The sequence below is a fragment of the Egretta garzetta genome, unplaced genomic scaffold (genome assembly GCF_000687185.1).
Source record: "Egretta garzetta isolate BGI_Z169 unplaced genomic scaffold, ASM68718v1 scaffold148, whole genome shotgun sequence".
Lineage (NCBI taxonomy): Eukaryota > Metazoa > Chordata > Aves > Pelecaniformes > Ardeidae > Egretta > Egretta garzetta.
In genome coordinates this window covers 2,070,909-2,095,249 of record NW_009260669.1, presented here as the reverse complement: position 1 = coordinate 2,095,249, position 24,341 = coordinate 2,070,909, and the positions used below count along the sequence as shown (strand labels likewise).

Here is a 24,341-nt window from a genome sequence, read left to right as displayed (position 1 = left end):
TTGACCATTTCAGCATCACAATCTAAAATTAAAAATTTGCTTTGAATATCAGGTTTGTCCAAGAAAAGGGTTAGTGTTATCCTGAGCTCTGTGATGTGGAGGTGGTTAGTAAGATGTATTTAACTTCTAGCACTCTAGAGCTTTGGGCCTGGGAAACAGTTGCAGGGTGAGTTACTAATCACAGAAGTCCGATCGTTGTTTTTTCTCTCACATAAATAGCACTACACTAGGACCAGTTGAAAGACTCTGATCAAAATTTTTCAGGAACAAGGTTAAGGGGCCTGAGAGTTCTTGTTTTCTTGGTTTATTTCCAGAAGGGTTTTTTTTTCCTCCCTGAAGCTGTTGTGCTATACCCATGTTTATATGGAAATAAAGACACTTCATTTAAAACCTTGCCAAAGGCATTTTTTAAGATTTTGTAAAATATGGGATTGAAATTGGAGAGTAAACTTGTTCTAAATAATTCTGTGTTGTTCCATGTAAAGCCTCTGCAGAAGAAAACTGGTGTGGAAGAGAAGCTTTACAACAGTTCCCTCTTCATCTGTTTCCATCCAGGTTAGATACTGTAATTGACCCATTGGTCCAACATAGTACTGATGTGTCTGCGGAAGAGAGAAATGCCAGTTCTCACCAACTCTGCATCATCTAACTTGTCAAAATATTACTCAGAGCTTGTGTATGTTAAACACCTCCTGTGAACATTTATTGGAGATAAATTAAAAAAAAAAATATTTTCAGACACATGCAGAAATTAAATTACTTTAAGACAAGATAAAAAAGGTCAGAGCCATTTAAAAAAGTTTAATTAGCTCCACATTGAATTATGAAAGTAAACCACTTAGCAATAGAAGAAAGTAAATCAGTATTAGCATCTCTATCTTTTAGCACTCATTTTACATTTTAAAGCTGTCAAACAAACATTTTCAGGCCAATGAGTGTACTGAGGCAAAGTAAACACCCCCTAAAGGCTTTTCCAGTCCTGTGTCTCCTCTAACAAAAAAGTTACTGAATTTATTGTCCCATGCTCTCTGTCTCCTGTATCCACAACTCAGTTCTGCACAGAGAGCTGTGGAGTCCAAGCATAATGTACTTCTGGAGTGAAAAATGGCAAATTATTCTTCATTCTGGCCATCTGAACAGGTCCACCTTCACCCAGAGCTTGCTTTGTTCAGAGGCTTTCCTGAAATCAGTTAGGATGACAGCATAGTAATTAAGCCACGACAACTCCTTTAATATCCTGAATTGAGGGCAAAACAGCCACAAAAGGAAATATTTGCATCAGTAACACTAATCTGCTTGTAATGTATCAGTCAAAGTTTCTAGGTACACTTACCCACTGTAGATTTTCCATGTGTATTTTCTTCTTTGTAAAAAATGTGAATATTTTACTGGCCATTACGGTATTTGTATTCCAGAAGATTTTGTTTGATATGTGTGAAACATCAGTTTCCTTACTAGGTGAAACCAGAACTGCTTGATTATGTCCCACAGAGCTTGTACAATTAAAGGTAATAAATAAAGCACAACCCTGTGCTTTTGAAGCAAGAATGCAGCAGAGTGATAATGCCGAACTTCCAGGTTTCCATGGATTTCTTAAACCTAGCAGATTAAGCTCACATACCATATTATTAATATTAAAATATATTTGTTTCTATAGCAACGTCTGTGGTACTACATAGTATTCTTAATTCACATTAAATTGCAGTGCAGTTTAGTATTTTAATAGCTGTTTCCCAATATAGTGGTTCTGAACTGCTTACCTGAGGAGGGTAAACATGGCTTAAACCTAATAAATACATAATCTATTGCATATTTCTCACTGATCCCTGTTGACCTCAACAGTTTGCTTGGTTGCTGCCACTTGACCTACAACTTCTTTAAATGTCCAGGCATCAAGGCTCTTTTTATGATTATTTTCTGTGAAAATTATTTGTATATCCTGAACTAAACTGGCTATTTCAAACAGACTGGGGAGGAACAGTAGGAGGAGGTGCCACGGGAGTAAGAGATTGTGACAAGGAGGTGGACAGTGAGAGTATGTTAGCAGAAGATAAGTAGCTTCTCAGTGAGAGCTTTAACAATACAGAACTTCCAGTGATCATAGGTGGGTCTTTTTAAGCCCTAAATGAATAACAAAATCTCAAATACATCATAATACCAGTATATCATCATCAGTTCACTTTGGCAACAGTTTTCGAAGCACAAGAAGAAGGCAAGGGCTCTAGACATGCAACCTTTTGAAAGTTAATCCCCTGTTTCTAAAGGCCTTCAAAAAGTATATGCTTGTTGTGGTTCACAGATCTGTACCATTCCCTTGAAACACCATTTAACTCATGTCTTTTTAGGGATACTTGAATATTAAATTGATGAAAAAATGGGTCTTAAGGTGAGCAATGGGGTTAAAATGAGAAAACACTGTCTGTGACAGAGATCCAGAAGGCTACCTGCAAACTTTTGTTCCACATTTAAGTCCACACTGCTTAGTTTTGAATGTTTTCCAACTAGCAAGGAGATTTCATTTTAATTTGTAGTAAACTGCTTTCTGAGTTTGGGGCTGAGTGTGTGTGTGTGTGCACTTGGTGATTCAGGTTCTCTGGTAATATGATGAGAAACAGGACATTTCCAAATTTCGTGTCATTGTTAAAATAGCTAATCCAATGTGTGAATTGTTAGCCACCCCCTCACTGCAATTCAAGACAGAATTTAGCAGTTTCTCATTTTTAGTCACCCAGCAATGTTATTCTCGCTGCGTGCCAGAATGACTTCTAAATCAGAAGTCAAGAGTTCGGTACTGACTTAATCGCAGAAGCAAAGGCCCCTCACTTTTCAATTTATTAATGAGTAGGAACACTGTAGTTGTTAAGTTTTTCTCCAATGCTTCTTTTGCAAAATACCTCAGTCATCAAGGATCTATCAGTAGAGAAAATTTTCCACCTTTAGGATTTCTGGAGAACTTCACGTTCTTGCTCTGCACAGAGGAGATGTAGGGGTTCCAAGGGCAGGATTACCTTAGCTGTGGAAATTCCTGGTGCCAGCTTTCACAGGGCTTGTACGCTTGTGCAAAGTCTGTGGTATTTGGAAATTAGGGTAGATGATCTCTAACCCATCACCTTGAGCATCCACTGTTGTGTTCTTGGATACCTAACTCAGATAAAATTTCCCGTGCAGACTGTGTTTCCTAAAGGACTGCAGCCAGGTATAGCTGCTGTGGTTCACCTTACCAGGCCCTGTCTAAGATTTTGGTGGAAGAGGAGGTGCAGCACTATGTAGAAACAGAAATTGCTGTGGCTGTGTTGATCTGATCCAAAGCCCAGTTAATATGTTATAGGTGTTGCTATGGACTTTTTGGCTGGAATACTAAAATACACTTGATGCATTTTAGTTCTTAAATAAAACATTAAAGAAATTTACTCTTCTTAATTGTCCTCTTTACCTTACAGAAGTCCCTTATATGAGGCTTCCATGGAGTTTCTTTATCAAACAAAAAGTATAAGAGAAATGAAGTGTATATTCAAACTGATTTTCTGTAACAGTGTTATAAAACCTCAGCATATTTATTTGCCATTCATTCCATTTTTTGGAGGGGCTGTGAGCTAATACCATGAAACATGTGACCAGAGCTTAAATTCCTGGAGGAAAGGCTTTGTAGTCCAGTTCTCATCTCACTCACTGGGATGCAGCCCCCAAGGGCCCGCTGAGTAATGTGCAGAAAAATATGACCCGAGTCCCATGTCAACTCAGAGAGCACAGTCGGAGGGAAGATAATGCTGGAGAGTCAAAATGTGTCTGCGATCAGGAGAGGATAGTATTACCAGTGCTGAGCTCCAAGAATTATTGCTCAAGTATACTGAATGCTCCCAGAAAGGTGAGAAAAGGATCTCCATGGCAAGGACAGATGTCAGGAATCTGTGGTCTTTGTAGCAAATAAACGTGTTCAAGTCACCTTACACGTCCTCCAACGCTGCAGCCTTGCAGCGGAGGGACAGCCCCTTCTGCGCCCTAGCTCAGATCTACAACAGATCAATTTGTTGCGATTGTGTGCCTTCAGTGGGGTCCCTCTGCATCTTTACTGGGGTAACTGGGGGAATAAACAGCTAGGCAGAGCCCCTGGCATGTATTCAAGTGAAGGGAAATCACCTTTAGTGAAAGTTCAATTGGAACTCTTGGAAACACAAAATAATTTGTGTTCTACAGGGTTTCAAATATACTAGCAGATTTCAGATAGATATAGGCGTTAGTGGTTAAAGTAAAAACATCGAAACCAATGCAACTGGTCTTTCCATTATCTATTTACAGTAACCACTGTTTTTTCCTGTTTATTCTGCCACTTTCAGAAAAATACTGTTCTGAAGGTAAATGCCTGATGACATGTTCAGTTTAAGTACTGATTCCCACCAACAATAAAAAATAATATGCCATCCTGAATGCTACAAACTTTAATGCTTTTATTCATAACTATATGAATCACCAAGATTTATACTTATCATAAAATTCTGGACATGAAAGTAATGAGGAAATAATAGACTAAAGTAGGAGATAGTCTATATTTTCTGAAATATTTGTCAGAAAATCATGTACAATATGGATTGAATAGTCTCGGATTATTATTTATTAAAAAAAGCAACCTTGCTAAAGAAAGATCAGATAGAGCAATTAAAAAACTGTGAATTTAAGTTTATGAGCTTCAGTGTTCCTCAATTAAATTTAATTGCTCCCACCAAAAGGGATCCCAGCTAAAGATCTGTTTAAATGTATTCATAGTGCTTCTTTTGGCTAGCATTTTTTAAAATTGTTTATTTAATTAAAAATAAAATTAGATACATTGTTTCAGATTTTTTTAATGTAAGCTACATGTGACAAATACGTTATTTTTACTGTTAAATTACACTTGCTGAATTTCTGATAATGTCATTAAAAACATAGCAATGTCCCGATCCGTTTATAAGTGCGTAAGTCTCATGGCACGTTATACACTTCTGGTAGTATTAGACCCTATGTCCTGGCAAAATTCCGTGGTAAGGCCTAAAGTCTGCCTGATCTCAAGTTCTGACTCATTCTGGGGTACTTGTCTGCTACCAAATCCATGGTCTCCTTTTTTGTCTGAGACAAATTACAGTCAAAACTACTCTCAGCATGTTTTGGAAGGATTTCAGCCTTCTAGATGCAATGTCATCTACTGGATGAGAAACCTAATTACGACAAAAGATGTATAAATTATTCTGCTCACTGTGGGATTGAGCTAAGCGAGTCCCTTGACTTCTCTGCTTCCCCCCCTTGTCATTTATGTGGGCTATCCATTAACATCATAGACTCTTCAGGGCAGAAACCGGGTTTGAAGTGCTTAGTTCAAGGAGCTTAATCCCTTTAAATGCTACTTAAATATAAATAATAGTAATAAACTCTTGGCAGCAGGCTGCTGATACACTCAGATTGCTGCGTTATCAGGCTATTTAGTGTTGTCCCGTCGGCTCTGTGAATCTGCCTCCCCCAGCTCCCATCCCGTGACGCTCAGCCTGGAGCAGGCTCAGGCAGCCACGCTCTCTCCTCTCAGTCTGGGTGCAGCACCCAGGCTCGGCACCAACATGGCAGAGAGGTGATGGATTCTGCTTTGCTTCCAGAAGACCAAAACTGCAGGCAAAGAGGGTCTGTGATAGATGTGAGGTGTGTAAGTGCTGCAGCAAACCCTCTTTCCTCAAAGGCATTTTGGTGTGGGCTCACGGCAATCATCCCTGGCAAGTGGGAAATTCCCTGCTGCATTGCCCCTCCTGTGCCCATGTCGTGGGGCAGGTGGGATCACCCCAGCTGGAAACTTGGCTCTTTAATGCATGTTGTAGAGATGACTTTCTTTCAGCTTTGACACTTTCCAGTATCAGCCCAAGTAAATGTTGCACATTTTCATATAAAATGTAGTCCTAGAAGTTTTAGGTTGGGTCTTTCAAGAGGCTTTTGAAATTTGATGACAAGAGGTACATTGGAATTTGTGGGTTTGCTGAAACTAAAGCAGTAACTCATGGCTGTTTGCACACTCAACAACCATTTTGTTTAGGTCTGTGTGGACAGGATTTTATAATAATTACAGGAATTTAATTTCATTCTTCTCTTGAACATCACTTGGTCAAAGGATTAATGTTAAGAGAAGCTACAGAAGACCGTGATCACCTTCTAATCATTAGGAAATGAAAATCAGAACTAAAGCCATATTCAAAATGAATCTGCCTTTATGGAAGCAAATATTCATTCCACTGCAGAAGGACTTTGCAGTCAGACAAATGTCTTGAAATTTGGGGGGTGTTTGAATTGTGAAGTTGTGATATTTCCCTGGATGAAATAAGTTTGTTTGTTTGTTTCTGTTTCAACTGTCTAAAATTATTGATACAATTGAAATTGTTTTATCTTTTTATGACATGCATATTTGTGTTCCTCAGATAAATGGGAAACCCCTGCAGTACATTTTCCCTCATGCAAGGCTCAAACTACTGAGAGACCCCAAGGATCACACAGTTTCAGGTAAAAACCAACAACCCTCTACAGGGCATGATAATTAATTTGATTAGCATGAATCATGCAAAAGATTTGCAGTATTAAAAATAATTCCTGTGTCATATGCAGCAGGAAATTCAGCGGTCATTTTAAATCTTGATAGTTGGTTATAACAGAAAGCAGCAGTGCGGAAAAAAGGTCACAACATCTGTTCAAGATACATAAGCTATACAGACATTAAAAGCAGAGGGGAAATCTGTTGTGTTATACATATGAGCGGTCTGTTTTGCTGTTGCTTCTTATATAACTATATTCCCTGTATGAGGAGTTTCTATAAAATAGGCTGGTGTAGGTGTTCGACTGGAACTATTCTACAGAGGGGGGTAGCAGAACCATCAGATCCCATTTTTCCGTGATATCTTCACATAGAGACATTTATCACAGGACTTCAGATTTATTCTCTTGTCCCTAACACTAACACAAATGTTCATGTAAGTCTGAGGCTGCTTGCAAAGGAGATGGAGGTGGCAAAGGTTATATTCACTCACCTCCCAGACTGTGAGCGGAAACACCGTATGATGCTTTCATGTACCAAATTGTGAAAGGCTGCCAGTTACGGGATCTAGCGCAGGTAGGGTCTGTCTGCCTGAGCTTGTGGAATTGCACGCTTTCTCACATCTAATACTGGTAAGGAACTCAAAGGGGTTTTAGCATGCTGTTTGTCTTCCTTCAGAGGTACATGCTTTAAGCGATTTTGTCGTGGAACCGTCAGACTTTCTTGTAACTCGCTTAAAGAATTCTAATAGTGTGTGTCAAACTCTGTTCCTGTGCAGAAGTAATTACCGACTGCCAGCTCTGGTGTTCCCTCAAGCATTAAGTAGAAAGTGGCACGAACTTACTTGAATTGCTAAATATTGTTTTCACAGGGTTTCTGACAGTAAAATCTTGATCACTTCCACCCCCAGTATCCACCTCATATTTAGGGTGTTAAATGAATGTTCTGTATATATTATGAGGTATTTTCTTGCTAGTCAGCTTAACACCCACTGATGATTTCAGGAGGCATAAAGACCCCTCCACCCCCACAGCACAGTCTGAAAGAAGCCGCCGGGTACACCTCTGTGTCAGCCTCAGCCACCCCGGGCCCTGGTGGTCCATAGGAGCTCCTTGACATCCTAGTGGAGAATTTTGCCCTGTGGGGTGATGAGTAATGCTGTGATCCAAGCTGCTCTCTTACTCAAGAACAAGTGGAATTACAACTGCACGACTGTGCATAATTCGTGATTTAGTGTTGCTGAAGGCCTGTTCTTCTATGTAAAGTTACTTAACCCTCGTGAAATGTAAAATGCCTGTTCCAAATTCTCGACTGGCTGTTGTGCTGGCAACCACAGCAACATACTGTGCATCAGGGTAAACGCCTTGTAAGCGATGACTGGAAAACCAAGATGTAGATATTGACTTCCCATTTACTAATGCCCTGCACAGCATGAGACGACGCAGGATCAAATATTCACTCAGGATCCTGCTAAGGTTTCATAGCCCACACTGCTCGCTGCTGTAGCTGTGCTATATTGTACCCAAATTCTAACTGCACTAAGCAAGCTTGGCTTTGTGTCTACAAGCTGAAGTCATACTTCTAGTTCCCTACAAATATGAAAAGGCTTAAATGCAAATTGTACAGAAAAAAAACAAAGGTGGAATAGGGTACCAATAGGGAAGATCTGAGCCAGAAGAAATTGTTGTATTTTTCACTCCTTGTACATCTTTGAAGTACCATAACTCCTTGACTTCATACCTCCCCTCCTTCCCCTCTGTCTCTGAAGGATTAAAGTACACAGAAACTCTCTTTAAATGTGCAGCGCTTTCTGCTTAGCCTTCAGCTTTCCAAACAGCCTCTCCCAGAGACATGCATATGGGTTTTATTCACTTTTTTAAAGATTAGATTTTTATTAACCATTATCTGCAAACTAATAACAAGTATTTTTTTTATTAACCAGACAATGATGATTAACCAGAGGCCGGCTTAGAAATGTATTATACAGAAGAAGTTACTTAAAATACTGGTAAATTAAACAATACATATTCTTATACCACCACAGCTACCTCACTACAAGCTTATTGGATATTAACCTAGATGCCATGGTTGGTTGGTTAGCTGGATGGGTTTTTTTCCTTCTTGCTTCTTTGTTTCTTCCCTTCCTCTGCTTCTTCTGCTCTCCCTTTCTCCCTTCCCCTCTCTTTCTTATCAAAAGTACTAAAATGAGATGTTGAATCATTTTAATTAACTGTTTGCCTTATACTTGTTGCATAGGCATGGGAAGTGTGTACGTTAAAAAACCCAACAACCCTCCATAAAGCTCACCTGGGGAGTCAGATCTCCCCAAGACAACAGCCAGTCACTGTCCGGGTGGCGATGGGAGTCCCTGTTGCAACCATCCTTGCAGCAGCATCTTCAGCTGGATGAGACTCCCTGAACAGTTGGGTTGCTGGATTCTTACAAGCCAGCTGGCCCGTGGTGCGTTGTTTCTGATTATCTTACAGTTTGTGCAAAGCAAACTTTGCCTTACCTATGCACAAAAGCCTGTTCTATGTGATCATTTCTGCACATGCAAGAACAGTTTCTACTGATGATTTAAATGATCTAGGTGCAGTTTGGTCAGTTCAAGAGTAGGAGCTGCCTGGGGAGATGCCTGAGACTGACAGGTTCTCCTCTAAGGGAACTGATGAACACTTAAGTATACAAATAGTGTATCTTAACTGGTGTGTGCACAGAGGGAGCTACATGGGGAAATCTCCCAAACTGTCCATAGTTCCTGCTTGGAGAAATCCTGTAACTGCTGATCAGCTGTTTTGCTGGGAAGCTGGCCAGTGGCTCAGCCCATCACCTCATCTTACTGGGGAATTCCTGGGCCAACCTGGCCATTAATGACTCAGTCTGCTGGGTCAGCCCTGGTACCCAGCTATACCACAGCTGTAGCTATAGGACAACCTTGAATTTCATCCTAATATCACCATTATAATTCAAATTCCATAGATCTCGTCACATAATTACCATAGTGGATGTTGCTGCCTGATGATGGATCGAGAAATTGCCACATTATGAATATCAATAATAAGAGTAGTCCCAAATAATTTCAAATTCAGGCTGTATCACTACATATTTATTTGCTTTCTTGATTAATGAAAACTGGCTCTGAGGTACAGATGCCTTTGATGTCTTTTACATAATCTGGCATAATTTTGCACACAAAAACATTTACTGCAAATTTTAGCATGTGAATGAGGTGTTTAAGGAATGAGGAACTGGGCCAAAATTGTGATAGCAAGAGAATAGTAGTTCTGAGTGAAAAATAAATGTATAATTGCGAGCTGGCCTCTCTCTTGAGGGTTCTTGTTTCTTTAACACGTACCATCACCTAGAACTCACAGCTCTTCTTTTCAAGGCAGACAATGTCCCCTCATCAGGCAATGCTGATAGATATGAAGGGATTGCCAAGGATTTTCTCTGCAAAGATTGATTAATAATTTGCAATTTTTTTACAAAAAAAAAAGAATTGGCATCATGGTTATGCTGAGGTGCCAAAGCAACGATCCAATGATCAGTTAATGATAATGTAGCAATGTTTAATGCTCCAGAATCTCACTGTTTGTTTTCACTGAGAATTCCTAGTTGGTTTGGAATCCTTTAGCATAACAGCGTAAGCACTGCTTTATACTGCCAGCATTTTTTCTTCTGTTTTTTTAACACATCGTAGCTATATCTGAAGAAGTGAAGAGAGGACATGGCTATTGAAGGCAATGAAAGCATTGCCAATGCCTTTGGAAATGTTGCAAAAGTAAAAACTTATATTGTGTTATACCTGATCAGAAAGCTGTTTAGACACACTGGGTGAAAATCCAGCAAGGCAGACAAATCTCAGTAGGTGTATTGGTACAATGAGAGCACTCAGTCAAAGTTAATTTTTGCTGCTTTGCCTCACTTCGGCTGAGTCACAAGTAATGCTTCCCTTTCCAAAGGTAGGATATTCTGCGTTTCCAGGGAGCAAAATGTACCTTTGAGCAGCCAGACTGTGTTGTGGAGCATCCTCTTCAATTCTGATGGAAAAATAAAAGGCAGAGAAGAAATTCAGAAAAAGCTGTGAACTTCATAGTAAAGAAGAGAATGACTGTGGGCAGAAGACTGTATCCCTAATCTTCACCTTAGCAGCGATGTCAGTGAAACTTCTGAGAGGATGACAGGGTAGCTGTAACACTGCACACGTCAGAGATGCCTCGTACTCTCCCTAAGGATTATTAATTCCTGCACACAACACTACACTTCTGCAGCGTGCCAGCTCATGGGATACTTATCCCAAGAGAGAGGAAGAGAACTAGAAGAGTTTTCCTATATCAAGCTCTCACTGCTATAGATAGTCTCTAAATAAATAGCCCTATATATTTAGGGTTCTTTCACCTGTAAGTTCAGCAAATTCAGTTCTTACAGCAAAATACTAAAGTGCAGTGAATATGTGGTTACTAATCAATTAAAAAAACAGGTTAAATACAGTCACAGTCTGTGTTGAATGTGATATAGTAACCAAAGACAGACAGTGAGAAGTGTAACCCACCTCTTGTCCTCATACACTTTTCTTAGAGGATTGCTTATCCTGTTTCTTTGGTTCAATGTTGTGAAGAACTGAGATAATACTTTGCACAAAAGCCCAATACCCTCCTCTAACACTCACTTGTCACTGGGGAGGATTTAATCCCTAATTAATGGCCATCATTCCCTCAAACACTGTCTCCTTATCAGAGACCTGGCACAGAAGGTAAAACCCCATAAACAGAAAGGGACAAAGCTGTCACAGCCAGACAACCTCAGAGATTTTCCAGTGAAGTCATATGGCAGTAAGTGAGGACAGGAATGAAAATAAAAGGATGGAGAGATGTCTGTTTGTGTCTTAATAGCAATCTTAGGAAGAAATTAATACCATTCAGCTTTTCTAAATAAATTTAAAAAAAAAAAAGACCACAAACAAATTTTGGTATTTATTAGAAAGATTTTGTAGAGATACAGGCCATATATTCCATGTTTCCATGCCTTCTCTCTAAATTAACTTAATTTTAAAAGCACTAGTGTGTGTATTTAAAATACTTTCATGAACCCTTTTTGGCAGCTCAGTTGTTTATGCATTTTTCAGTGTATGAACATCTGTTGAAAAATACCTAATAAGATCTTAAGACGAGTGGAGGTAATTAAGAGTGCAATGTGACTGCTGGTTATAAAGGTCCAATTTGCTTTCATAGCTCTCATGCAGACAAGGCTGCAGAAACAGATCACTGCAGCACTGAAAGTTAGAGTTAAGCCAGGCCTCCAGGTTCCCATGGAAAGCCAAGAGGAAAGCAGGCACGTAAGAATGAGATTCACAGAAGCCAACCAGAAATCTCTCTGTTTTGGAGATAAGTAATGCAGGTCAGCACTTTCTCACGAAGAACAAGAAGATGAGACATTCAGGGATGCATATCATTGGTGAGACAACTTTTCAAGGACACTGGAAAAAGTTAATAATGCAGAAATGGCAGTTTAAGGTTTTACTTCACAGGTGAGGCATGAATTATCTTAACAGCTCTCAGAGGAAAATGAAGAACCCGTTCTCCCTTCTCTGCATACTTCCTATCAGAAACATGCATACATTTAATAATTGCATTAGAACAAGGCAATTACAAAGGGCAATTAATTGGAGGTTGAAATAGTTTAAGTAAATCACCTTTTGGATATGGCTATTTTCCTCTATTGATTATAAAGGGAGCATGAGGTGACTACAATTTTTGTCTTGTAGAGATCTTAAATTAGATGAGATGGACACATACGGCTTACGTACAAAGAAGCTACAGAACAATCAAAAGACTTGTAGAGGACTGGTTGTCTAAAGGACCACATCGCACCTCATCAACCAACGTTTATTTCTGTTGGATGCACTTTCCAGGAAGGGTGCTGGAACGTTTTGGGAATGATTGCCTTCCATTCACTATTTACCTAATCACAGATTTGGACAGGTCTTTGAAGTGCACTAGGTGTATACTCCCAGGCCATCTGCATGCAGGATGACTAAAGTTGAGACATTCTGATTCTGCAGCTCACTGACAGCAGATGTTCTTTGTGGATTGGTGGGGTACTCCGAGGTTCTGATTGTCTCATAGCACCAAGATCACTGGGGTGCAGCTTTTGTCAAGTGAAACCTCTGCTTTTCATTACCTGTGTTTCTGAATTTTTTTCACTTTAATATTGTTGACATGTAACATGCACTCAATGCATGCATGTTTGCTTGCTGGTTTACTTCAGTAAAAAGAAATTGGGGGAGGGGAGGCTGTCAGCAAAATTTTCTTTAAATAAACTGAAGTTTGCCAGAAAGTGTTCTTGTTCCTGAAGAAATCTGTTTGTCAAGAAATGGAGTTAAACTGACATTAGGCAGTCAAGGCTGATGAAGCCAAAGCTGACTGAGGATAGGCACCCCAAAATTACATTCATTTCCTCCCCACACACAAAAAAAAAAAAAAAAATCAGCCCCACATATTCACTGCAATCCACATTTTTCTAGAAGACATACAGTTTAAGGAGACAAAAGTTTAAGATATATCAAACAAGGTGCTAATTTGCATGTTAGATCAGAAAGTATCTTTTTACTTTCTGTAAAAATGTTTTTATTTTGCTGCTTGTTGATGTCTTAGAAGTAGTCAGTGGCTTGAGAATATACCATTTTCTCAGAAAAGACTGAAAATCTCCCTCGTTTGACACTTTTTACTGGGTAAAAAAAATATATCATTCTCTTGATACAGAAGTGAAGAATGCAGTCTTTAAAGGAACAAGCTATGCAGGAAAATAAATTACCTTTATCCCTGTCACAAAAAAAGCCTGAATTTTGAAGGGTTAATTTCAACAAACAAGCTGACTAGTGAATTAGTGTGCACTTAATTCATATGCTGTTTTTCTTTTGCAGTAGTCAAATTATTATAAGAAATATTCATTTTTTGAGACATCAAATGAGTGTATCACAAATAAGATGTGACATATCAAGTCCTATAAGATTTATGCCTATCCTTAAAAAAAAGAAAAAAATCCAAACCCACAGCTAAATATCGTTTTGTCAACTCCCCCTCTTTAAAATGTGGAAAAGTTCTTTTTCTATGCTGCTTCCTTATTTTTTTTTGTTATTATTATTTTATTGCCAGCCTAAGCTGGGTGCAACAGAAGTTAGGCACGTCATTACTTAAAGACATGAGTTTAAACCCAAGTTAGATGAAAAATGATTGTATACAGTTATTAGCCTCATTCAGGAGTGACTGATGTCATCAGAGAAAGAGCATATACAATGAACTGAAGGTCTCAACGTGTGTCCTAGAGGACAGTTCCCTATTTCCAAACACAAAGTGAGCCTGTATACACAGCTTGAATGATTGTAAGAAATGAACTGTCAAATGGCCACACAATCCTTCCCGGGGACAGTCGGAACAGCTGCTCTGTGATAAGTCTTCTGAGAACGAACCATAAGCTTCTGTCTCTGCTGTTGCCAGCTTAGGATCTTTTCCAAGCAATGAGTCAAAAGTTAATTTGAAGTTTAACAAGAGAGGAACTATAATTCCTTCACTTGTTTTGTGTATTTTTTATGAATATTACAACGTTTTAAATGAATTATACAACAAAACCAGATACTGTCTTTCTCTTTGAGAAAAGAAGGAAAGTTCAGAGCTTTTTACAAAGGCTTAAATGATTACAGGTATTACTTGTTTTGGAAGAATGGTATTTTACAATTTTTAGTTCCACAAATTCTTCCCTATTCATGACAGACATCCATGCAACACTGTATCAATTGATTCCTTTGTTCAGGAGAGTCATTTGGGCGAGATATTCCTTTGGTTCTCCTTCAAGAGGAATTATCCAGAGTGCCGAGGCTTTACTGGGTGGCTGTTAAGCACAGGCGGTATCATCTTTCCTACAGATTCCTCAAAATGTTGACCAAGACCTGGCAACATTTCCCATGGCATGTACACTCCCCATGGTGTCTCCTTCCCAAAGGAAGTGATAGAGTACAGTAGCTTCAATTTAACCATTGCCAACACACCCTTGCACAAATATCAGGCAGATTTTCTCTGTTCTAAGAAGTTTACTGGAAAAAAAAAAAACAAAAAAAACAGGTTGATTAATTACATAAATAAATTAACACTTGTCTACAGTTTGTATGAACCTGTAATACAAGGACATTATGTGAAGTCTGTAGCACAAGATCAGCACACAGAGTTGTAGTAGAGAGAACTTACATGCTAGATCCTCAAGCCTTTTCTTGGTATTTTCTTAACAAAATATAGATAGCTTCAAAAGCTGGAGATCCTCTGAGCAGCCTGATCTAGTTAGCGGTGTCCCTGCTCCTGCGGGGGGGTTGGACTAGATGACCTCTAGGGGTCCCTTCCAACCCAAAACATTCTATGATTCTATGATTCTATGATCCGCTTCGAAAATAGCTAAATAAAATGGAATGGTTTGAAGTTTTGGTCCAAGATGCTAAGGTAACTGCTAACAAGGGTCATTGCATTCACTTAGGACTGAACTATTGTTTGCTAATAATAGTTGCTAAGACATTACTAATACGCCAGATTCATAACATACCAACTAAGTTGTGAAATGCCAGCAGAGCATGCTTTATGTAAATCCTCTTCCTCTGATGACAGGGCTGCCTCATACTATGTGGGAAACATCAATAAAATCTATTCAACTCTCCTCCCTCAATGAGAAGAACGGTAATAAAAGCTTGAGCTAAAAGCAACTATTGTAGCATTAAAAATATCACAAAGATTGATTTTTTTTACAGTGAAGCCATGAACGATTGGCTGACATATTGGCTGAACAGATTAACGCTTACATTTTTATGGTAGATTAATCCTCATAAGAATCTTTAAAATTTTGCGGAACTGGACTAAAATTACAGTACAGCAGTAAGTTGAGAGAAACTCTAGACTTCAGGTGTTTTCTGACATTAACTTTTAGCCTGGAATTGGTATGTAAAGGTCTGGATGTCTGGGCAACTGGATAAGTAAAAAAACTGATTAGATGTCTGGGGTTTGAGGGTGGTGGTTAATGAGCCGTGCTTTTCCTGGAGGCAGGTAGCAAGTAGAATACCACAGAAGAACCTATCACTGGACCATTTAATATCTTTATCAGTGACATGGAGGAGGTGATGGAGTACACTTTTGTAACATTTACAGATGACATTGAATTGGGAGAATATACTTGAAGGCAGGGCTGCCATTGAGAGGAACCAAAGACAGGTTGGAGGAATGGGCCAACAGAAACCTTGTGAAGTTGAACAAGGACAAATGCAAATCCTGTACCTGGAGAGGAAGAGCCCTGTGCAATGATACAAGCTGGGAACCAACTGGCTGGGGAGCAGGTCTGCAGAAGAGGCCCTTGGGGGAGATCTCTGTAGACAGATACCTGCATATCACGTACCTTGGCAGTAAAGGTGGCCAACAGCATCCTGGGCTATGTTACCAGGACTATGCCAGTAGACCAAGGGAAGTGACTGTCCCGTTCTACTCAGCATGTATCAGGCTGTGTCTAGATACCGTGTTGCCCCCACTGCCAACACCAGAAAGACGTTGACAAACAGGAGTAAGTACAGCAGAGGGGCACTGGGATGGTCAGGGGCTGGAGCACCTGCTCTGAGAGCAGAAACTGAGGGACAGGTCTTGTTCAGCCTGAAGAGGAGACAGTTTCTGGAGGCACCTAATAGCAGCCATGCCGTACCAATGAGGAGCTTATCAGCAGGAGGGAGCCAGGCTCTTCACAGTGATACATGGCAGGAGGATGAGAGGCAGTGGGCATAAATTAAAACGGGAGAGATTAACACTAGATAAAAAGAAAATATTTTTCCTCACTGCACTTAACTAAGATGTGTAAATCTAATGTATTTTGCGACTTGCTGAAAAGTCCTTCCATTTTAGAATGGGAAAGAGAGTGTATGTGGTTAGATATGGACCTGTTTGCTAAACAAAGCTTTGTGGGCAAGAACTATGACAAAGAAGGGAGAGAAAATTCAGAACAGATGGAGAAGGGTGCAGATCATGTTTTGACTAATGCAATCCCGACAACAAGACTAAGACTGGATGGTCTTTCTAACCTTCGCTAAAAAGTCTTGAGGTGCTCCAGAGTATAAGTTTACAGTGAGTACGGTCACTATGTCTGCCTTTATGTATATGTTTAAGGAAACAGCGTCACCACTGGCATATCTTACTTTAGGATAGCATCAACACCTCGCACAGATAGCATGAATTACTGTCCAACAAGTGATAAGACAGTGATGCTTTTGTTTCCTCTTAACCCTGTCCTCCAGTTTACCAGCTTCATAGAAAGAATTTGTGATAGATACAGCCTTTGTGCTCCCCAAATATTAGCACCATGATTACTGGAGAAGTAATGCAAAATGAAGGAGACAAATGTGTTTCTTTCTTCCTTCTTAGCATGACTATGTGTTGGACAAGTCTATGCAACACACTGGACAAGATTTTTAGCAGGTGTAATAATCATCACTGTTTATTCAAGCAGATTTGCAGCTGATATAAATCAATGCTGTGCTATTAAAACAACTGGAATATATCTGAATTTCATCAGCTCAGGATTTGGCTTCATGTATATTTTATGCTTTAATTGCCAATGGCCAAGAAGAGCAATAACTGAGTAGGCTTAATCATGTTTCTAGGAAACAACTTCATTTAAGCTAACTTTGTTAGAAAGCACCTAAACAATTCTCCTGAGCACAATCTTGAAAACATACCTATCTAGACAACCAAGCTCTGGTATGGATCATCATGTTATGTATTCCAGAGAACTGTATAGGAATAATAATGCAAATAAAAATATAGCCTGGATTTTATTATACACATTACTTTTCCTGCTGCTTTCCAAGTGCCTGATCTAACTTGGTTTTGTTTGCTTTGTCATGTTTCTTCTCCGTCTGTTCTCCAGACTTTACAGATTGCTTTATCACAACTATGTTATCTGAATAAATAGCTTGCATTTCTTCATGGGACTTCTAAGTCTGAACTCTCCAAAGAGAAGTTGTCTTTTTTTCTGTGGCTGACAATTCAGTTTCACACAGACAATGGAACGTGGTATAAAATTGTTCCAGCAGATAAGGGCCTACCAGCACCCTAGCATATGTCTGGTCTAGATAAGGCTGCAGGAGGAATGGGGAGATAATGTCTAGTAAATGAGCACAGGAGGAAGGTATGTTCTGTCTCTGTTCACAGCCAAATAGAGTTGCAAGACTTCGTATTGTTTTATTTTATTGATATGTTCTCATTGCTATAGCGTGGTACTTTGGCACATTGCAAAATCTTTCATGCTTAACGTCTCGTTTCCATTCTTTATCTTCATGTATTTTTCCAATTGCTACCATTGGACCTTGCCCAAAAAACCATCACCCTTGTGCTTCCTTGCTATGATTCAGCCTTCTGGGTTTGAATTTTGGTTTTGAAAGTATTGTTAGAAAGTGATGGAAACCATATTTGGACTTGAGGTTTTTTCATCCCTCCGTTGTATGTCTGTGCATTGGCTCCTGGATCTGAAGCACAACACTTAATCTTTATTTTGAGGTTTAGACATATCTTCCATTTCAAACTACTGAGAGACATGTGTTGTAGCCCTCAGATGCATTTTGCAGTTTAAGTCCATTTCAGTTTTTCCCCTTTTACTTTGGTATAGCTTCAACTTCAAAGCAAATAATATCCAAAGGTGGTAAAATGACCATCGTTTCACAGAAATAAATAGTGATTTTCAACTACCATCTGGAAGGATATGCTCTTATGCTCCTAGAAATTCAATTCAGTAGCAATTTTTTAATATCTTTCTTAAAAATTCATGTAGCTCTGTTTCTAACTGTGACAAGAGTCAGATTGCTGCTGACGCTCATACTTATGGTTTCCTATGCCAATTCGCAGAAACTCATGTGTGATTACTGAAAATCTGTTGTACATTCTAATTGCTTCTTTACTTTCTTTGCTCATCTAATTAGACAGACAAATGGTTTCATACTTTGAAAAATTAGCCCAGAGGAAATATTTGTTTGAGTTAGCACATGAACAATGTTTGCACAGAGCTTCTGGGTCACCTGTCCGCACTCTCATGCCCATATTGAAGTTGTTGCTACTGTATGGGACTTAATAATTAAACAACAATAGTCCCTGCATTTGGTGCTGGAATTCTATTTACCATTATAAGAGAAAACATCCCCAGAAGCTTAATTTGCACCTTTGCGTAAAGGCAGGACCCCCAATACGAGCAAAAGCCTGGTGTGCCCTGAATTACTTGGGTTTTCTCTTTTTTTTCAACCTGTAACTTATGTAAGGGGCTATTGACATTTCTTTGGAAAGGCAAGCCTAATCATTGCTTTGTTACTGAAACAGTTCCAGGAAATCTAGGCTGTTTAGACTCTAATGGCTATAGTGGAGCTGCTCAGCTAAGTAGTAAAAAGATGATAATATTTCATGAATTTCCCTGTGACCAGAGCAACAGCAACAGATTGGCAGCAATCTGATCTTTATTATCTCCATAAAGGAGAAAAATGACCAAATTGTAATTGTAGAGCTCAGGTTATGGTCAACCTACTCCAGGAAAATAAATTATTTTGTGTCATCAACTGAGTCATGTTTCTAGTCTTTCTGCTATGTTGCTACTGTGACACTACAAAATATACAAGGGGATACAATTCCATACTGGTCTGAGATACACTGAGCTACACAAGTTCAGAATAAACAAGTCTAATTGGACACAAAGCACCTAATTGTGGAATTAAGGAAAATAGTAGGATGAATTGTTAAAATAGTTTTGCAGTGATGCTTGCCAGGTCACCAGTGGCAGAATTTACTAGTCTCAAGCTGTTGGTCACTACCCAAATATATATTTTTGTAGATATATGTATGAGTGTATATATATATGATGAATATGCATCACTGAAACAGTCTGTGATGTCTGGAAGGATATTAAATGACAAGTGAAATGTCCTTTTGAAAGTCACAAATTAGGTTAATTGCCGAAAAGCATAAAAAACTATTGACCATTCAATTTTGTAATGATTTTTCTCGAAGTATGGATTTCCTTCATAAGTAATTCTTCATTTATTAGAGACTTGAAATCTTCACTAAAGCTTCTAAGTTTATATTTTCAGCTATATAAATCAGTGGCTCACAAGCTAACTGTAACGATTTAGTATCCATACTTGTTTGTTTATCAAAGTATAAAACCAGTTCAGTTGCATGATTGATCTTATTAGAGTTTAGCATTAGGTGTTGTGGGTTGTGGGAGTTTGGCAGGGCATTTTTTTGCTTAGTGTGCTGCATCTTAAGGCTTTAGTCAAGATTAGATAGGAGAGTAAGATCATAGCCTTGGGAGATCAGGAAATACAGTTGCAATTAATTAGCAGTCTTCTAGCTTTGAAGCATCCTAAAAATGTTTGGATCTTAAATGTGTAAAATTACCTCTGAAGAGATGTTTTCCTGAAGAAGATATTTTCCATAGAAATCAATACTCAGAGTTCAGAAAGGTGCCCTCTCTCATTCAAAGCATGGTGATCCACTTTCCGATGGTTAACTGGTCCTGTGTCTTCTAAGGAAGAAAACAGTAGTTCATTAATCTGAAAACCTAAAATTGAAAGATGAATGTCTGGTTATATCAATATAGTTTGAGACATGGAAATTAAGACTCAAAGACCTATATGATTGATGATATTTTTAAGCTATCTGCATTCAAGGTGATAAATAGGACAATGTCACTGCAAACAGAAGTGGTAAACTCAATATTTTCAATAGATACAGTATAAACATGTTTGAAATCCCATCTTCACTGGAGAAAATACGGCAACATCCAAGCCATATTTCTTTGTCAGCCAGAACAGAGTACTTAAAGCTCAGGGGGCAAAAAGTAACTCATCCTTTCTGACTGCCTGGAATTGAATGCTTTGTAATTTAAGTTAAAATATTGCTTCTAGTAACATTTTTGCAACATAATAATAATGAAATACAATTTTCTAGTTTAGTGCAAACAGATCAAATTAAACGAAACACCCCCTGATTTGTCCAGCAACAAGAACATGTGCAAGCACACAGCCCCCCATGCACTCCCCCACATGCCACTGTGGCTGTCTCTTAGCAAATATGTTCCTACTTAACGCATAATGTCAGTCATACATTTGACTCTAAAATCTACAAATATCAAATCACAAGCCTTTTCAAAATGTCTAGGAATACAAATCTTTATATGTTGACATGGAGAAGACTATTTTATTAGCAGTGATATGGACAAACACCTTAAATTTGCAAAATCAGAACCTATGTGTCAGCCGTGATTTTCAAAGTTATCTAGCATGGGTGCCCATAGAATTGCCTCTGAAATCAAGTGTTTTGTACACCCGTTTGTATGACAAACCACCTTTCTTCTGTGCTGTTGCAGTTAAGATATCAGAGGCAGAGATACTAGTATAGTGTATCACGAGAAAACTCTCACCCTGTCAAGTTACTCCCCCATGTGATGAAAAGTGTCCTGTCCTACTGATATGTTGAAAAGTCCATATGTTGGCTGTGTGGGTTAAGAGTAAGTTACTGTGTGCTTGTTTGTCTGTGTTATATACTAAGAATTGTTGTTTATTGGATTTGCTGAACTTAATAGCTCCCAGTTGTGAACCTCAGATCTGTAGCATATTAATGAGTCTTTCAATGGTGTTTGATCAGAAGTCCTCTGATAAATGTGCAGAGCAGCTCACATGAATTTCTAAGTCCTAAGGATAGGCTAACATTTAAATGCTTTTATAGTGGTACGTATATTCACTTTATGCAATGAAGTACTTATCTTTTTAAAGACTCTTATTTTTCAACTTCTGTAAAGGACATTTAGACCCATCATTGGAAATGTGGGTTTGCTTTCCCTATCGAGTCAGGAAAAATAAACTTTGCCAGGCTAAATTTCAATTTTGCACTGAAATAAGGCAATTAATTTAAAAAAACCTACACAGTTTGTTGCAATTACACTGAAAAATTACTCTCCTCAACAAAAATAATCTTAGAATTTCCCATAGCACAGTCCCAGAGTGCTGATGTAGCTATTGCTTAAAACACAACATCCTTTCTGTGTATCAAATCATTTATGTTAGAAAACAGCCAAACAGCAATATGTTTAGTTAATCAATTATCATTCATACCAAGTTTATAATTAAAGGAATATTAACTACCATGATGAATATATCTTGTAGCAGAAATTTAATTATATTCCCCATGCCTGTAATTAGCCTGGGTATTTAGGTGGTGTTTTATGTTGATTATATGGGTCCCTCTACATTTTTGTTCTAGAGGATCCCCCTCAAGCTGAAATATTTATTCTCTTCCAATTCTTAATTGGCTGTTAAAAGAGAGAGAGAACTATTCACTTGTTATGTCCAAAAAGAGGCTTAAAAAGATTTACATACTTTTACATTGTATTTGCATTACTTTACAATCCCAGGTGTAAGGTCTTACAAGAAGCTGATGTTGCTCAGGTCTTCAAATTACAAAAAGAAGACAAATGTGCAGACAGGGGCCAAACTGGCTAAAAAAACTAGCAAAAATTTCAAGGAACTCACTAGCAAATTTTTGCTATCATCCGAGTATTTACAACTCCTGGTGAAGATAATTAGACATGACTGCACAGTGTTTCAAGGTGGGTTTTTGAACTGACAAAGTTGCACTGGACAAAACCAAAGTAAACTTAAGAGGATGTTCTTGTGATATCAAATCTTGGTGCAGTTGCAGCTGACACTGTTTTCATTCATGTTGTCATAGGGTTGAGTTTACATATTCCCTAAATCTCTTATCTGTTCTGGAAGTATCAAGACAAAAAATCACCACAGAGGTAAAACAAAAATACAGATGCTGAAATGGGTTCATATGACAGATCTGAACTTTATCTCAAATTTGGGTATAAAAATAACCTAGAGGCAAATTGTGTTCAGCGTATGCATACAAAATTCACACCTGTACTCCCAGTAGTACCGTACCAAAATCAATTTCCCCTATTACACACAATGGTGGATAAGCAGTAAAACATCTGGTATGCAAAGATTGTTGATCATCCTTTGTAAAAACTCAAGGTTTTTCATACCATTTATGATACACTAGCCCCTGGCCATATCATGTCTTATTCCCAGGTTATTTACTCCTGAAACTCATCCTTGGCCATCAGCCGCTGCTGAAATCATTCACTAAAAGTTCTGTATCCTGATAGCACATTCCCAGTGGTCATTCTGTCACTGAATTCCCACCCAAGTTGTGCTATGTTAGGTCACAAAACATAGAACATCTGAGGTGCAGCCAGCCCCCTCCACTAGCAATGTGGCTGAACTTCCTGCATGCTCCGGCAATGCATACTGCTTGATTTGTACAGCAGCCCATGCATCTCAGTGCATTAAATATACCTATGTACACTAATTACTATGCTGTAGCTTTAAGAACATATCCTCATATATTTCCTTTTAATTCCTCACCATTAGTTTTCCTTGGTTTCTTTCACCCACCTGTTTTATCAGTATGTTAGAGGGATGCACCATTTTGTTATAGGCTTGCTGTGGTTGAATGAGCCGTTTCCATGTCAAGTAATTCCTGCTAAACCCCTGAAGTCTACTGTGGCCTTCCCTTAAACTGTGCTGTAGAGGATCCATGCCTGTACCTGAACACCAGGCGTCTTCCAAAAGAAAAGGAAATGCTTGTTTGGAAAATGGCTAATATGTAATTATGAGGAAAGCTGAGTCAGAAAGGAAATAGATTTAGCTAAACTGGGATAGAACAACTAGTGGAAGCTTCTTTGGCCAGAAACTCAATGTGGCTATCTTACTTCTAAAACAAACTCAGGGCTGACTGATCAAACACTAATAGCATTCTGAGGAAAAACCTTAATCTAAAAAGATAGAGCTTTGCAAAGAGATTGTGTGGTGATCTTCCTATAGCTGATAAGTCTAATCATGCAGCAGGTTTGGCTTATTAAATTAGTAAATTGAAAATTAATTATTTAGCCATTACAATAAAGGTGGGAAAATCAGCCTTTACGTTCCAAGTTCAAAGTGTGAATCATCTCAGATGTAACATTTTTTTTCTTCTTCAAAGAAATAATTTGTTTTCCTTGTATGGGAAGTACTTTTTTAAAAAGCAAGATAGCATGAAAAATTGGCAATGCATAAGACTAGCTTTATGAGACTATTTTTTAAGCTTTTGTTTTCACTCTCATTGTTCTATACATAGGGCAGATTAATGAATAATAATCAGAGTGATCAAAATGTTTTCGTCTTTGTAATTTTAAAAAAAGGGAGAAAATATGTTAGGTTTGATGACGTTCTTCACAGACCGGTTGTAGGCTTTTTCTGTTCTGATAATTGTACATCCTTTATGTAAAAAATGTCAATTAAAAGCAAATATTTAAGAAAAATAATAGCATCTGCTGAATACAGGTTTGTGTAAATGTACATGTTTTGCTGCTGGAGCTCAATAATCTCTGTCTCTGTATTTATTTGATTCTAAAAGCTCAGCTACTATAATTTTTCAGCTAAATTGTATGCATGTTTTAGGCATATGATAAAGCTATCCTTTGAATCTGCACTTCACATGAATTTCTAGCAATTTGATACAATTTAATTAATACTGGAAATTAAGGTTTGCTTGAAATAGTTTTGCCATGCAAATAGTCCCATTGCAGTACAGTAAGGCTGTCAGAAGAAAGTAGGATTGGCTTTAATGTAATTTTTAGTGAAATAGTTATTTGTGTGATGTCATTCATGCAGTAGTTACTCAAGACCTTTCCCTATGCTGAAATGCCG

At 38.4% G+C, this 24,341-nt stretch overlaps 1 protein-coding gene across 1 annotated transcript in view; it reads left to right on the top strand.

The window, feature by feature from the left end:
• Window positions 1-24,341, top strand: part of PCLO (piccolo presynaptic cytomatrix protein) — a gene marked incomplete at its 5' end in the record, with an annotated part of 372,092 nt that overhangs the window by 226,640 nt on the left and 121,111 nt on the right. The window contains one exon of the mRNA XM_035901092.1: window positions 6,426-6,507. Coding sequence (XP_035756985.1) covers window positions 6,426-6,507 — 82 coding nt within the window. The remainder of the gene's footprint in view (window positions 1-6,425; window positions 6,508-24,341) is intronic.